At 55.0% G+C, this 14,548-nt stretch overlaps 1 protein-coding gene across 5 annotated transcripts in view; it reads right to left on the bottom strand.

Moving 5' to 3' along the window:
• Window positions 1-462: 462 nt before the first annotated feature.
• RNF220 (ring finger protein 220) overlaps window positions 463-14,548 on the bottom strand; it is a 335,721-nt gene continuing 321,635 nt past the window's right edge. For all 5 annotated transcript variants that reach the window (XM_077277404.1, XM_077277403.1, XM_077277405.1 and 2 more), the window contains 2 exons: window positions 13,945-14,019; window positions 463-1,170 (listed from right to left, as the gene is read on the bottom strand). In XM_077277404.1, coding sequence (XP_077133519.1) covers window positions 1,099-1,170; window positions 13,945-14,019 — 147 coding nt within the window. In that variant the 3' untranslated portion in view covers window positions 463-1,098. The remainder of the gene's footprint in view (window positions 1,171-13,944; window positions 14,020-14,548) is intronic.

Raw genomic sequence — 14,548 nt, 5'->3', positions numbered from 1 at the left:
AGTGAAGCCTGGGCAGTGCCCGCTGCTACAATGGACGCCGTCTTCCATACACAGAATTGACGCAATCAACAAGTTTTTTCCTTTTCTGGAAGCAGCAGGAAAATATTACAGTGTATTCCTGGCACGAGCTGCACAGAACAGCGAGGCCGACGCGTCCCGAGCCTGAGCCCCCAGCACTTCCCAGCCCAAGTGTCATCACATGGAGCATTACCACCGCTGCTGCCTCAGATGGGGGTCTCTGCCGCCAGCACCACGGGGTTAATCCGCTGCCGAAGAGGAGGGCGGCGGGGGCACCACTGCGCTCCCAGAATCCCGCACACAGGACGCATCATTCACTGGGTAAAGAAAAGAAAGATCGACTTCCAAAGCAAAAACGTAAAAAAAATCCCCCAAATAAATTACGATATTGTTAGACCCATTTCTGTGAGAAAACAACACCCCCCGATAAAGGAAGATGTGGGGGACGTCTGGAGTCTTCATTTATACTCAACATTGTAAACATAGAAGTTATATTACATGTGCTTCGCGGTTCTCCACGTTTTCTTCTTTTCCCTGCTTTTTACAAAAAAGAAAATAATATATATATATAAAATCACAAAACCGCACGAGGAGGGGGAACGAGGACGACGTCTTCAGAGACAGAACCACAGTGGGGGTCGCTGTACAGCTCCGCGCCGGGGCCATTGCCGGAAGGGTCCACATCAGAGCCCGGAGGATGTAAACAAAAAAATAACAAAAATAATAAGGGGGTCGTGGGCCGTCGAGTCCTCGGCTCCGGGTGACTTCATAGAGGAACATTAAAAATCAGCAGCAGGTACAGGGAGAAGAGAAAACGTACAGAGTGCTGCGGGGGAAGGGATCTGGCGTCTCCCCCCGTTAGTGCCGACTGGAAGGAACAAAGCGAGGAGAAGATCTGGAAGCCACAAAGTCCGGGAAAGTCTCTAACGTTCAGTGTTATTTGCTCCACTACGGATAAGAATGTCCGTCAGCTTCCAAATCTTCCTCCGCCACATTACAGACCCCGGCGAAGCCTCCGACTCCGGAAAATGGAGGCGCGAGGAGAGCAGGTCTTGAGCGAGGCTGGAGCAATGGCAGTCCTCACAAGTAGACGCGCCTGAGGTCCCCGGGTGACGTGATGGTGTTACACTGCGGGCACAGCTTCTTCGCTCCCTGCAACAGAGACAGGACGTCAGGAAATAGCAACATGGCCGCCGGTCCAGACCCCAAATCCGCATATTGTGTGGTGACACAGCGCCCACCTCCACAAAGACCCAGATGTCATATTCAGGACACGCTACGGGGGGCTGCAGAGGCACAAATATTGGCTGAACTACAAGCAAGACGGAGTGGAAGACCCCCATTCATGTGTATGTATGGGGTCTCCTGACATCAGTCGGCGTTACCGGATCGTTATGATCTTCAGGGAGATGAGGAGACAGCAGAGCTGCTCCACCGACAGTGCAGGGACCCCCGCCCAGCGCGCATGTGTATGTGAAGACCCCCATTCACATGTATGTATGGGGGTCTCCTGACATCAGTCAGCGTTAGCGGATCGTTATGTTCTGGGAGATGAGGAGACAGCAGAGCTGCTCCACCGACAGCGCAGGGACCCCCGTCCAGCACGCATGTGTATGTGAAGACCCCCATACATGTGTATGTATGGGGGGTCTCCTGACATCAGTCAGCGTTACCGGATCGTTATGATCTTCAGGGAGATGAGGAGACAGCAGAGCTGCTCCACCGATAGCGCAGGGACCCCCGCCCAGCACGCATGTGTATGTGAAGACCCCCATTCACTTGTATGTATGGGGGTCTCCTGACATCAGTCGGCGTTAGCGGATCGTTATGTTCTGGGAGATGAGGAGACAGCAGAGCTGCTCCACCGACAGCGCAGGGACCCCGCCCAGCACGCATGTGTATGTGAAGACCCCCATTCACTTGTATGTATGGGGGTCTCCTGACATCAGTCGGCGTTAGCGGATCGTTATGTTCTGGGAGAGGAGGAGACATCGGAGCTGCTCCACCAACAGCGCAGGGACCCCGCCCAGCACGCATGTGTATGTGAAGACCCCCATTCACTTGTATGTATGGGGGTCTCCTGACAACAGTCGGCGTTACCGGATCGTTATGTTCTGTGTTATGATCTGGTGACCTTGGAGCCGCATGAAACTTTCTCTGGAGTAGGTGGAACCTGTATTGACCGCAAATCCTGAACTAACACCGCAACTAGAAGTAGCCGTGGGATGTACCTAACACATCCTAGACACCTCGACACAGCCGGAGGACTAAATACCCCTATAGATGGAAATAGGAATGCTACCTTGCCTCAGAGCAGACCCCCAAAGGATAGGCAGCCCCCCCTTCCCGAATAATGACTGTGAGTAGGAGAAGAATAGACACACGCAGGTAGAAAACAGGATTTAGCAAAAGAGGCCACTCTAGCTAAATAGGAAAGGATAGGACAGATTACTAAGCGGTCAGTATTAAAACCCTTCCAAAAATATCCACAGCAGATAATACAAAAAGTTCCACAATCTAACTAAAGACATGGAATGTATATCTGCCACTCCAGAGAATCCAACAAGACTGAGAAAATACTGACACAATCTAAGCTGGACAAGAAAACACAAAGAATAGCACTGAATTGTGAAGCACACAGCATGTGTGCCACAGGAAAAAAAAAACAGACACTTATCTTTGCTGATTTGGCAGAAAGGCAGGAGGAACAAGGCAGAGGTCCTACACCTCCCAACAACAATTGAACAATTGACAACTGGCAAGGACTAATGAATCCTGCACGCCTAAATACCCCAGTCAGAACTGCAATCAGCAGACACACCTGACCAGGACTGCAACCCAGGGACAACTGCATTACCACCTACTACCACCGGAGGGAACCCAAAAGCAGAATTCACAACAGTACCCTCCCGTCTAGGAGGGGTCACCGAACCCTCACCAGCGCCCCCAGGCCGATCAGGACGAGCCAGATGAAAGGCACGGACCAAATCAGCAGCATGGACATCAGAAGCAAAAACCCAAGAATTATCCTCCTGGCCATAACCCTTCCATTTGACAAGGTACTGAAGCCTCCGCCTCGAAAGGCAAGAATCCAAAATCTTCTCAACCACATACTCCAACTCCCCATCAACCAAAACAGGGGCCGGAGGATCAACAGAGGGAACAACGGGCACCACATATTTCCGCAATAAAGATCTATGGAAGACATTATGGATAGCAAAAGAGGCCGGAAGCGCCAATCGAAAAGACACCGGATTAATAATCTCAGAAATCCTATAAGGACCAATACACCGAGGCTTAAACTTAGGGGAAGAGACCTTCATAGGAACATGACGGGAAGACAACCAAACCAGATCCCCAACCTGAAGCCGGGAACCAACACACCGACGACGGTTAGCAAAACGTTGAGCCTCCTCCTGAGACAACACCAAATTGTCCACCACATGAGCCCAAATCTCCTGCAACCTGTCAACCACAGAATCCACACCAGGACAGTCAGAAGGCTCAACCTGCCCAGAAAAAAAACGAGGATGAAAACCAAAATTACAAAAGAAGGGCGAAACCAAGGTAGCCGAACTAGCCCGATTATTAAGGGCAAACCCGGCCAATGGCAAGAAAGCCACCCAATCATCCTGATCAGCAGACACAAAGCATCTCAAATAAGTCTCTAAAGTCTGATTAGTTCACTCGGTCTGGCCATTTGTCTGAGGATGAAATGCAGAAGAAAAAGACAAATCAATGCCCAGCCTAGCACAAAAGGCCCGCCAAAACCTAGAAACAAACTGGGAACCTCTATCGGACACAATATTCTCCGGAATGCCATGCAAACGAACCACATGCTGAAAAAACAACGGAACCAACTCTGAAGAGGAAGGTAATTTAGGCAAAGTCACCAAATGAACCATCTTAGAAAACCGGTCACAAACAACCCAGATAACCGACATCCTCTGGGAAACCGGAAGATCAGAAATAAAATCCATAGAAATATGCGTCCAGGGCCTCTCAGGGACCGGCAAAGGCAAAAGCAACCCACTAGCACGGGAACAACAAGGCTTGGCCCGCGCACAAGTCCCACAGGACTGCACAAAGGAGCGCACATCCCGTGACAAAGAAGGCCACCAAAAGGACCTACCAACCAAATCTCTGGTACCAAAAATACCAGGATGGCCAGCCAATACAGAACAATGAACCTCAGAAATCACTCTACTAGTCCATCTATCAGGAACAAACAGTTTCCCCACAGGACAGCGGTCAGGTTTATCAGCCTGAAATTCCTGAAGAACCCGCCGTAAATCAGGGGAAATGGCAGAAAGGACCACCCCTTCTTTCAGAATGCCGACCGGTTCAAGGACCTCAGGAGAATCAGGCAAAAAACTCATAGAAAGGGCATCAGCCTTAATATTCTTAGAACCCGGAAGATACGAAACCACAAAATCAAAACGGGAAAAAAACAAGGACCATCGAGCCTGTCTAGGATTCAGCCGCTTGGCAGACTCGAGGTAAATCAAATTCTTATGATCGGTCAGGACCACAATACGGTGCTTAGCTCCCTCAAGCCAATGTCGCCACTCCTCAAACGCCCACTTCATAGCCAACAATTCCCGATTGCCGACATCATAATTGTGTTCAGCAGGTGAAAACTTGTGGGAGAAGAAGGCACACGGTTTCATCAAGGAACCAACAGAATCCTTCTGAGACAAAACGGCCCCTGCCCCAATCTCAGAAGCATCAATCTCAACCTGAAACGGAAGAGAAACATCTGGTTGGCGCAACACCGGGGCAGAAGTAAATCGGCGTTTAAGCTCCTGAAAGGCAGAAACAGCCGTAGAGGACCAATTCGCCACATCAGCGCCTTTTTTCGTCAAATCAGTCAAGGGTTTAACCACGCTGGAGAAGTTAGGAATGAAACGGCGATAAAAATTTGCAAAACCCAAAAATTTCTGAAGCCTCTTCACGGATGTGGGTTGAATCCAATCATGAATGGCCTGAACCTTAACCGGATCCATCTCCATAGATGAGAAAGAAAAAATAAAGCCCAAAAAAGAAACCTTCTGCACCCCAAAGAGACACTTAGACCCTTTCACAAACAAAGCATTGTCACGAAGGATCTGAAATACCATCCTGACCTGTTCCACATGAGACTTCCAATCATCGGAAAAAATCAAAATATCGTCCAAATATACAATCAAGAATTTATCAATATAAGTTCAGAAGATATCATGCATGAAGGACTGAAAAACAGATGGAGCATTAGAGAGCCCGAATGGCATCACAAGGTATTCAAAGTGGCCTTCGGGCGTATTAAACGCAGTTTTCCATTCATCACCCTGCTTAATACGAACAAGATTATATGCCCCCCGAAGGTCAATCTTCGTAAACCAACTAGCCCCCTTAATCCTAGCAAACAAATCGGAAAGCAAAGGTAAAGGGTATTGAAACTTGACCGTGATCTTATTCAAGAGGCGATAATCAATACAGGGTCTCAAGGAGCCATCCTTCTTAGCAACAAAAAAAAAACCTGCTCCCAACGGTGAAGAAGATGGCCGAATATGCCCTTTCTCCAAAGACTCCTTAACATAACTCCGCATGGCGGTATGTTCAGGCACAGACAGGTTGAAAAGTCGGCCCTTGGGAAACTTACTGCCTGGAATCAAGTCAATCGCACAATCACAGTCCCTGTGCGGTGGAAGAAAACTGGACTTGGGCTCATCAAATACATCCTGGAAATCTGACAAAAACTCTGGAATTTCAGAAGAGGAAGAAGAGGAGATTGACATCAAAGGAACATCATTATGAACCCCCTGACAACCCCAACTAGTCACAGACATATACTTCCAATCCAACACAGGATTATGTATCTGCAACCATGGAAAACCCAGCACAATAGCATCATGCAAATTATGCAACACCAGAAATCGACAATCTTCCTGATGGGCTGGCGCCATGTGCATGGTCACCTGTGTCCAAAACTGGGGCATATCTTTAGCCAAAGGTGTAGCATCAATGCCCCTCAAAGGAATAGGATTCTGCAAAGGCTGCAAGGGAAAACCACAACGCCTGGCAAACTCAAAATCCATCAAGTTCAAGGCGGCGCCTGAATCCACAAATGCCATGACAGAAAATGATGACAATGAGCAGATCAAGGACACCGATAACAGAAATTTAGGTTGTACAGTACTGATAGTAAATGACCTAGCGATCCTTTTTGTCCGCTTAGGGCAGACTGAAATGACATGAGAAGCATCGCCACAATAATAACACAACCTATTCTGACGTCTGAATCCTTGTCGTTCCGTTCTAGACAAAATCCTATCACACTGCATTGGCTCAGGACTTTGCTCTAAGGACGACGCCACAGCGTGCACAGTTCGACGCTCCCGCAAGCGCCGATCAATCTGAATGGCCAGAGACATAGAATCACTCAGACCAACAGGCGTGGGAAACCCCACCATAACATCTTTAACGGATTCAGAAAGACCCTTTCTGAAAATTGGCGCCAAAGCATCATCATTCCATTTAGTCAGCACAGACCATTTTCTAAATTTCTGACAATACAATTCTGCCGCCTCTTGACCCTGAGACAGGACCAACAAGGTCTTCTCCGCTTGATCCACAGAATTCGGTTCATCATATAATAATCCTAAAGCCTGAAAAAAGGAATCTACATTAAGCAAGGCCGGATTCCCAGATTCCAGGGAAAATGCCCAATCCTGAGGATCGCCACGCAGCAGGGAGATGACAATTTTAACCTGCTGAATGGAATCACCGGAGGATCGCGGTCTCAGAGCAAAAAACAGTTTACAATTGTTTTTAAAACCCCAAAATTTGGACCTATCACCAAAAAACAAATCAGGAGTAGGAATCTTCGGCTCTAAAGTAGGAGTCTGAACAATATAATCAGAAATACCCTGTACCCTAGCAGCAAGCTGGTCTACACGAGAAGCTAATTCCTGAACATCCATGCTGGCACAAGACTCCTCAGCCACCCAGAGATAAAGAGGGGAAAAAAAAAAGACAAAACAGACTGCAGAAAAAAAAAACGGCTCAACATTTTTCTTCCCTTCTTCTGAGATGCATTTAACTCATTATAGGCCAGTTGTACTGTTATGATCTGGTGACCTTGGAGCTGCATGAAACTTTCTCTGGAGTCGGTGGAACCTGTACTGACTGCAAATCCTGAACTAACACCGCAACTAGAAGTAGCCGTGGGGTGTGCCTAACACATCCTAGACACCTCGACACAGCCGGAGGACTAAATACCCCTAAAGATGGAAATAGGAATGCTTCCTTGACTCAGAGCAGACCCCCAAAGGATAGGCAGCTCCCCACGAATAATGACTGTGAGTAGGAGAAGAATAGACACACGCAGGTAGAAAACAGGATTTAGCAAAAGAGGCCACTCTAGCTAAATCGGAAAGGATAGGACAGAATACTAGGCGGTCACTATTAAAACCCTTCCAAAAATATCCACAGCAGATAATATAAAAAGTTCCACAATCTAAATAAAGACATGGAATGTATATCTGCCACTCCAGAGAATCCAACAAGACTGAGAAAATACTGACACAATCTAAGCTGGACAAGAAAACACAAAGAATAGCACTGAATTGTGAAGCACACAGCATGTGTGCCACAGGAAGAAAAACCAGACACTTATCTTTGCTGATTTGGCAGAAAGGCAGGAGGAACCAGGCAGAGGTCCTACACCTCCCAACAACAATTGACAACTGGCAAGGACTAATGAATCCTGCACACCTAAATACCCCAGTCAGAACTGCAATCAGCAGACACACCTGACCAGGACTGCAACCCAGGGACAACTGCATTACCACCTACTACCACCGGAGGGAACCCAAAAGCAGAATTCACAACAGTTCTGGGAGATGAGGAGACAGCAGAGCTGCTCCACCGACAGCGCAGGGACCCCGCCCAGCACGCATGTGTATGTGAAGACCCCCATTCACTTGTATGTATGGGGGTCTCCTGACATCAGTCAGTGTTACCGGATCGTTATGTTCTGGGAGATGGAGACAGCAGAGCTGCTCCACCGATAGCGCAGGGACCCCCGCCCAGCACGCATGTGTATGTGAAGACCCCCATTCACTTGTATGTATGGGGGTCTCCTGACATCAGTCGGCGTTACCGGATCGTTATGTTCTGGGAGATGAGGAGACAGCAGAGCTGCTCCACCGACAGCGCAGGGACCCCCGCCCAGCACGCATGTGTATGTGAAGACCCCCATTCATGTGTATGTATGGGGGTCTCCTGACATCAGTCGGCGTTACCGGATCGTTATGATCTTCAGGGAGATGAGACAGCAGAGCTGCTCCACCGACAGCGCAGGGACCCCGCCCAGCACGCATGTGCATGTGAAGACCCCAGCGATCACCAGAACGAGGTACTGTGCCAGAGCGCCATGTGCCCCATTCTGATGGTCAGTGGTCGGACCCCCACGTGGACACTTAGCTGCTTGTGCCCACAATACCCCAGTAAGGACTGTGACCACCATCCTCCGAGAGGCTCGGCTTCAGCCTGTGTTTGGGGGTCCTCTCTCCCCCGGCTTTGTCCTGATCTCTACCCCAAGCGCTCTCGTGCCGCTCTCTAACCTCTCGCACCTGCCCCTCTAGACTGTTTTTATTTGCGGGCCGAGACCTTGGCTCCTTTCATCCGCTTTCCTTCTGCACGCGATTCCGCGCCGCCCCTTCAAGCCTATTAAATCTTAAATTGTTTATTGCGAGATGGAAAAGGCGCGGGGGCGCAGGAAATCCCGCGGATGTGAGCGCAATCGTCAGGCGGGACCGTCCTGCTGCTCGCCATTAATTACCGTATTTTCCTAGGGTTTTATTATACAAGCTTTTCACTTTCATGTGTGAACCGGGGGCGGGACGCAGGACGCCGCTGATCCGCCACACGCGAGGATACAGCTGCAGCCCTTAAACCAGCGCAAATATGTGGGTGACCTGGTGGGAAGGGGGCCGGAGAGATTGGGGGAGTCGCTGGGAGGGGAAAGGGCAGACTTAACGAGATTACACACATCGACTTTGATCAAGACACAAAGCAGCGAGGCGTTCCAGGCTTTTTACGGCGTCTTCAGGCTACGTTTTAATGGCTACATTAGGAGGCGGCTATTTCAGGCAGGGACGACTGGTTTCATAAATTGAGGGTCTGAGAGGTGGGGGGCGCCGGGTGGAACACGAGAGCACGCTTATTAATCGCTTCCCAGCACCACGGGCCTCGCTGAGCCGTCCTTCCCCCGGCCGGGAGCTCATATTCAGGGCTGCCACATATCAGACTGCGGCTGGCTACAGAAACGCTGCTGACAATCTGCACTGTGCCCACCACCCTGGCCGTGCCAGCACCGCACACTGCCTGACCGGCTGCAGGGGGAACGATCCTGCAAACAGCAGGGAACTCATGGACAGCAAACGCTCTGAAGACCAGGAAGCAGGACAGAGACCGCTGCTGTGTAACTGCATACTGCAATCACACCACTGGGGGCAGAAAAGAGCACACAGGCCGGGGAGGGGAGAGCGTGCAAAGAAGGGAGGGGAGAGCGCCGACAGAGGGGAGGAGAGGAGAGCGCCGACAGAGGGGAGGAGAGGAGAGCGCCGACAGAGGGGAGGAGAGGAGAGCGCCGACAGAGGGGAGGAGAGGAGAGCGCCGACAGAGGGGAGGAGAGGAGAGCGCCGACAGAGGGGAGGAGAGGAGAGCGCCGACAGAGGGGGAGGAGGAGAGCGCCGACAGAGGGGAGGAGAGGAGAGCGCCGACAGAGGGGGAGGAGGAGAGCGCCGACAGAGGGGAGGAGAGCGCCGACAGAGGGGAGGAGAGGAGAGCGCCGACAGAGGGGAGGAGAGGAGAGCGCCGACAGAGGGGAGGAGAGGAGAGCGCCGACAGAGGGGAGGAGGAGAGCGCCGACAGAGGGGAGGAGGAGAGCGCCGACAGAGGGGAGGAGGAGAGCGCCGACAGAGGGGAGGAGAGCGCCGACAGAGGGGAGGAGGAGAGCGCCGACAGAGGGGAGGAGAGGAGAGCGCCTACAGAGGGGGAGGAGGACAGCGCCTACAGAGGGGAGGAGGAGAGCGCCGACAGAGGGGGGGAGGAGGAGAGCGCCGACAGAGGGGAGGAGGAGAGCGCCGACAGAGGGGAGGAGGAGAGCGCCGACAGAGGGGAGGAGGAGAGCGCCGACAGAGGGGAGGAGGAGAGCGCCGACAGAGGGGAGGAGGAGAGCGCCGACAGAGGGGAGGAGGAGAGTGCCGACAGATGGGAGGAGGAGAGCGCCGACAGAGGGGAGGAGGAGAGCGTGCAAAGTGGGAAGGGAAGAGCGTGCAAAGAAGGGAGGAGGAGAGCACCGACAGAGGGAAGGAGGAGAGCGTGCAAAGTAGGGAGGGAAGAGCATGCAAAGTAGGGAGGGAAGAGCATGCAAAGAAGGGAGGAGGAGAGCACCGACAGAGGGGAGAGCACAGACAGAGGGAAGGAGGAGAGCGCCGACAGAGGGGAGGAGGAGAGCGCCGACAGAGGGGAGGAGGAGAGCGCCGACAGAGGGGAGGAGGAGAGCGCCGACAGAGGGGAGGAGGAGAGCGCCGACAGAGGGGAGGAGAACGCCGACAGAGGGGAGGAGGAGAACGCCGACAGAGGGGAGGAGGAGAGCGCCGACAGAGGGGAGGAGGAGAGCGCCGACAGAGGGGAGGAGGAGAGCGCCGACAGAGGGGAGGAGGAGAGCGCCGACAGAGGGGAGGAGGAGAGCGCCGACAGAGGGGAGGAGGAGAGCGCCGACAGAGGGGAGGAGGAGAGCGTGCAAAGAAGGGAGGGTGAGAGCGCCGACAGAGGGGAGGGGAGAGCAGACAGAGGGAAGGAGGAGAGCGCCGACAGAGGGGAGGAGGAGAGCGCCGACAGAGGGGAGGAGGAGAGCGCCGACAGAGGGGAGGAGGAGAACGCCGACAGAGGGGAGGAGGAGAACGCCGACAGAGGGGAGGAGGAGAGCGCCGACAGAGGGGAGGAGGAGAGCGCCGACAGAGGGGAGGAGGAGAGCGCCGACAGAGGGGAGGAGGAGAGCGCCGACAGAGGGGAGGAGGAGAGCGCCGACAGAGGGGAGGAGGAGAGCGTGCAAAGAAGGGAGGGTGAGAGCGCCGACAGAGGGGAGAGCAGACAGAGGAAAGGAGGAGAGCGCCGACAGAGGGGAGGAGGAGAGCGCCGACAGAGGGGAGGAGGAGAGCGCCGACAGAGGGGAGGAGGAGAGCGCCGACAGAGGGGAGGAGGAGAGCGCCGACAGAGGGGAGGAGGAGAGCGCCGACAGAGGGGAGGAGGAGAGCGCCGACAGAGGGGAGGAGGAGAGCGCCGACAGAGGGGAGGAGGAGAGCGCCGACAGAGGGGAGGAGGAGAGCGCCGACAGAGGGGAGGAGGAGAGCGCCGACAGAGGGGAGGAGGAGAGCGCCGACAGAGGGGAGGAGGAGAGCGCCGACAGAGGGGAGGAGGAGAGCGCCGACAGAGGGGAGGAGAGAGCCGACAGAGGGGAGGAGAGAGCCGACAGAGGGGAGGAGGAGAGCGTGCAAAGTAGGGAGGGAAGAGCGTGCAAAGAAGGGAGGAGGAGAGCACCGACAGAGGGAAGGAGGAGAGCGTGCAAAGTAGGGAGGGAAGAGCATGCAAAGAAGGGAGGAGGAGAGCACCGACAGAGGGGAGAGCACAGACAGAGGGAAGGAGGAGAGCGCCGACAGAGGGGAGGAGGAGAGCGCCGACAGAGGGGAGGAGGAGAGCGCCGACAGAGGGGAGGAGGAGAGCGTGCAAAGTAGGGAGGGAAGAGCGTGCAAAGAAGGGAGGAGGAGAGCACCGACAGAGGGGAGGGGAGAGCACAGACAGAGGGGAGGAGGAGAGCGTGCAAAGTAGGGAGGAGGAGAGCACCGACAGAGGGGAGGAGGAGAGCGCCGACAGAGGGGAGGAGGAGAGCGCCGACAGAGGGGAGGAGGAGAGCGCCGACAGAGGGGAGGAGGAGAGCGCCGACAGAGGGGAGGAGGAGAGCGCCGACAGAGGGGAGGAGGAGAGCGCCGACAGAGGGGAGGAGGAGAGCGTGCAAAGTAGGGAGGGAAGAGCGTGCAAAGAAGGGAGGAGGAGAGCACCGACAGAGGGAAGGAGGAGAGCGTGCAAAGTAGGGAGGGAAGAGCATGCAAAGAAGGGAGGAGGAGAGCACCGACAGAGGGGAGAGCACAGACAGAGGGAAGGAGGAGAGCGCCGACAGAGGGGAGGAGGAGAGCGCCGACAGAAGGGAGGAGGAGAGCGCCGACAGAGGGGAGGAGGAGATCGCCGACAGAGGGGAGGAGGAGAGCGCCGACAGAGGGGAGGAGGAGAGCGTGCAAAGTAGGGAGGGAAGAGCGTGCAAAGAAGGGAGGAGGAGAGCACCGACAGAGGGGAGGGGAGAGCACAGACAGAGGGGAGGAGGAGAGCGTGCAAAGTAGGGAGGAGGAGAGCACCGACAGAGGGGAGGGGAGAGCACAGACAGAGGGGAGGAGGAGAGCGCCGACAGAGGGGAGGAGGAGAGCGCCGACAGAGGGGAGGAGGAGAGCGCCGACAGAGGGGAGGAGGAGAGCGCCGACAGAGGGGAGGAGGAGAGCGCCGACAGAGGGGAGGAGGAGAGCGCCGACAGAGGGGAGGAGGAGAGCGCCGACAGAGGGGAGGAGGAGAGCGCCGACAGAGGGGAGGAGGAGAGCGCCGACAGAGGGGAGGAGGAGAGCGCCGACAGAGGGGAGGAGGAGAGCGCCGACAGAGGGGAGGAGGAGAGCGCCGACAGAGGGGAGGAGGAGAGCGCCGACAGAGGGGAGGAGGAGAGCGCCGACAGAGGGGAGGAGGAGAGCGCCGACAGAGGGGAGGAGGAGAGCGCCGACAGAGGGGAGGAGGAGAGCGCCGACAGAGGGGAGGAGGAGAGCGCCGACAGAGGGGAGGAGGAGAGCGTGCAAAGTAGGGAGGGAAGAGCGTGCAAAGAAGGGAGGAGGAGAGCACCGACAGAGGGGAGGGGAGAGCACAGACAGAGGGGAGGAGGAGAGCGTGCAAAGTAGGGAGGAGGAGAGCACCGACAGAGGGGAGGGGAGAGCACAGACAGAGGGGAGGGGAGAGCACAGACAGAGGGGAGGAGGAGAGCGCCGACAGAGGGGAGGAGGAGAGCGCCGACAGAGGGGAGGAGGAGAGCGCCGACAGAGGGGAGGAGGAGAGCGCCGACAGAGGGGAGGAGGAGAGCGCCGACAGAGGGGAGGAGGAGAGCGCCGACAGAGGGGAGGAGGAGAGCGCCGACAGAGGGGAGGAGGAGAGCGCCGACAGAGGGGAGGAGGAGAGCGCCGACAGAGGGGAGGAGGAGAGCGCCGACAGAGGGGAGGAGGAGAGCGCCGACAGAGGGGAGGAGGAGAGCGCCGACAGAGGGGAGGAGGAGAGCGCCGACAGAGGGGAGGAGGAGAGCGCCGACAGAGGGGAGGAGGAGAGCGCCGACAGAGGGGAGGAGGAGAGCGCCGACAGAGGGGAGGAGGAGAGCGCCGACAGAGGGGAGGAGGAGAGCGCCGACAGAGGGGAGGAGGAGAGCGCCGACAGAGGGGAGGAGGAGAGCGCCGACAGAGGGGAGGAGAGCACCGACAGAGGGGAGGAGGAGAGAGTCGAAAGTGGGGATGAGAGCGTCAAGGGAGCAGATTGCTAGTCCAGGACCCCTTGTACAGTTTACCTTCTATATGATGGAAAAGTCCTTGAAGCCTCAGTGACACCAGCAGCACCTGAGCCGGGCAAACTATGAAACCACCAGAGTAATGGTGGATGAGGAATGTGGTGCAGAGGAGACCGGCAGCGGGAGCATAATCGACCCCAGCAGTCGCTGCTCTTATAAACGAGGTCAGAGATGTTCTCTGACTACAAGTAAAGACCCCCGTCCGCTCTTTACTCTAAAGTGGCCCCCCGCCTTACCAGAGTGCGCAGCCAGCATTCCTCGCAGTGCACGTGCCAGCACTGAATGGACGTCAGGGGCATCGTGTACGAGTCCTACGAGGAGAGAGGAGAGTAAGTGCACAAATGGCCACCGCTGCCGCACATCAGCCTTTAGGAGGCAGCAAGAAGCTGAGATATCTGAATATGGACCGGCCGAGAGGGTCTTGACCAGAACTCATCAGCCTCGTAGGCAGAGCTCGGGGCCGCACAGCTCGGGGCCGCACAGCTCGGGGCCGCACAGCTCGGGGCCGCACAGCTCGGGGCCGCACAGCTCGGGGCCGCACTTTTCACACAAAACATAGATGTTGGAACCCCCCTAAGGAGGGGTACAAACCATTAGCAGACCACTAACCTAAGAGCCGATGGAACAGCAGGAGCGAGCATTGAACCCCATTACTGTAAGACACAGCCGCACTATGGGAAATACTTCTCAAAGCCACTTGACTTTGATATAGTAAACTAGCGACATCACCCATGAGACGGTGCAGCAATTATAATCAGCCAGTTAAAAACATGAACACACGGCCGCGTCATCTGGCCGCACCCTTATTCAGTGAGAAATCGGCTGCTGGAGCTTCCACCG

The sequence above is a fragment of the Ranitomeya variabilis genome, chromosome 8, assembly GCF_051348905.1.
Source record: "Ranitomeya variabilis isolate aRanVar5 chromosome 8, aRanVar5.hap1, whole genome shotgun sequence".
Lineage (NCBI taxonomy): Eukaryota > Metazoa > Chordata > Amphibia > Anura > Dendrobatidae > Ranitomeya > Ranitomeya variabilis.
The sequence above is the reverse complement of the archived record's forward strand: the minus strand, read 5'-3'. Positions and strand labels throughout refer to the sequence as shown.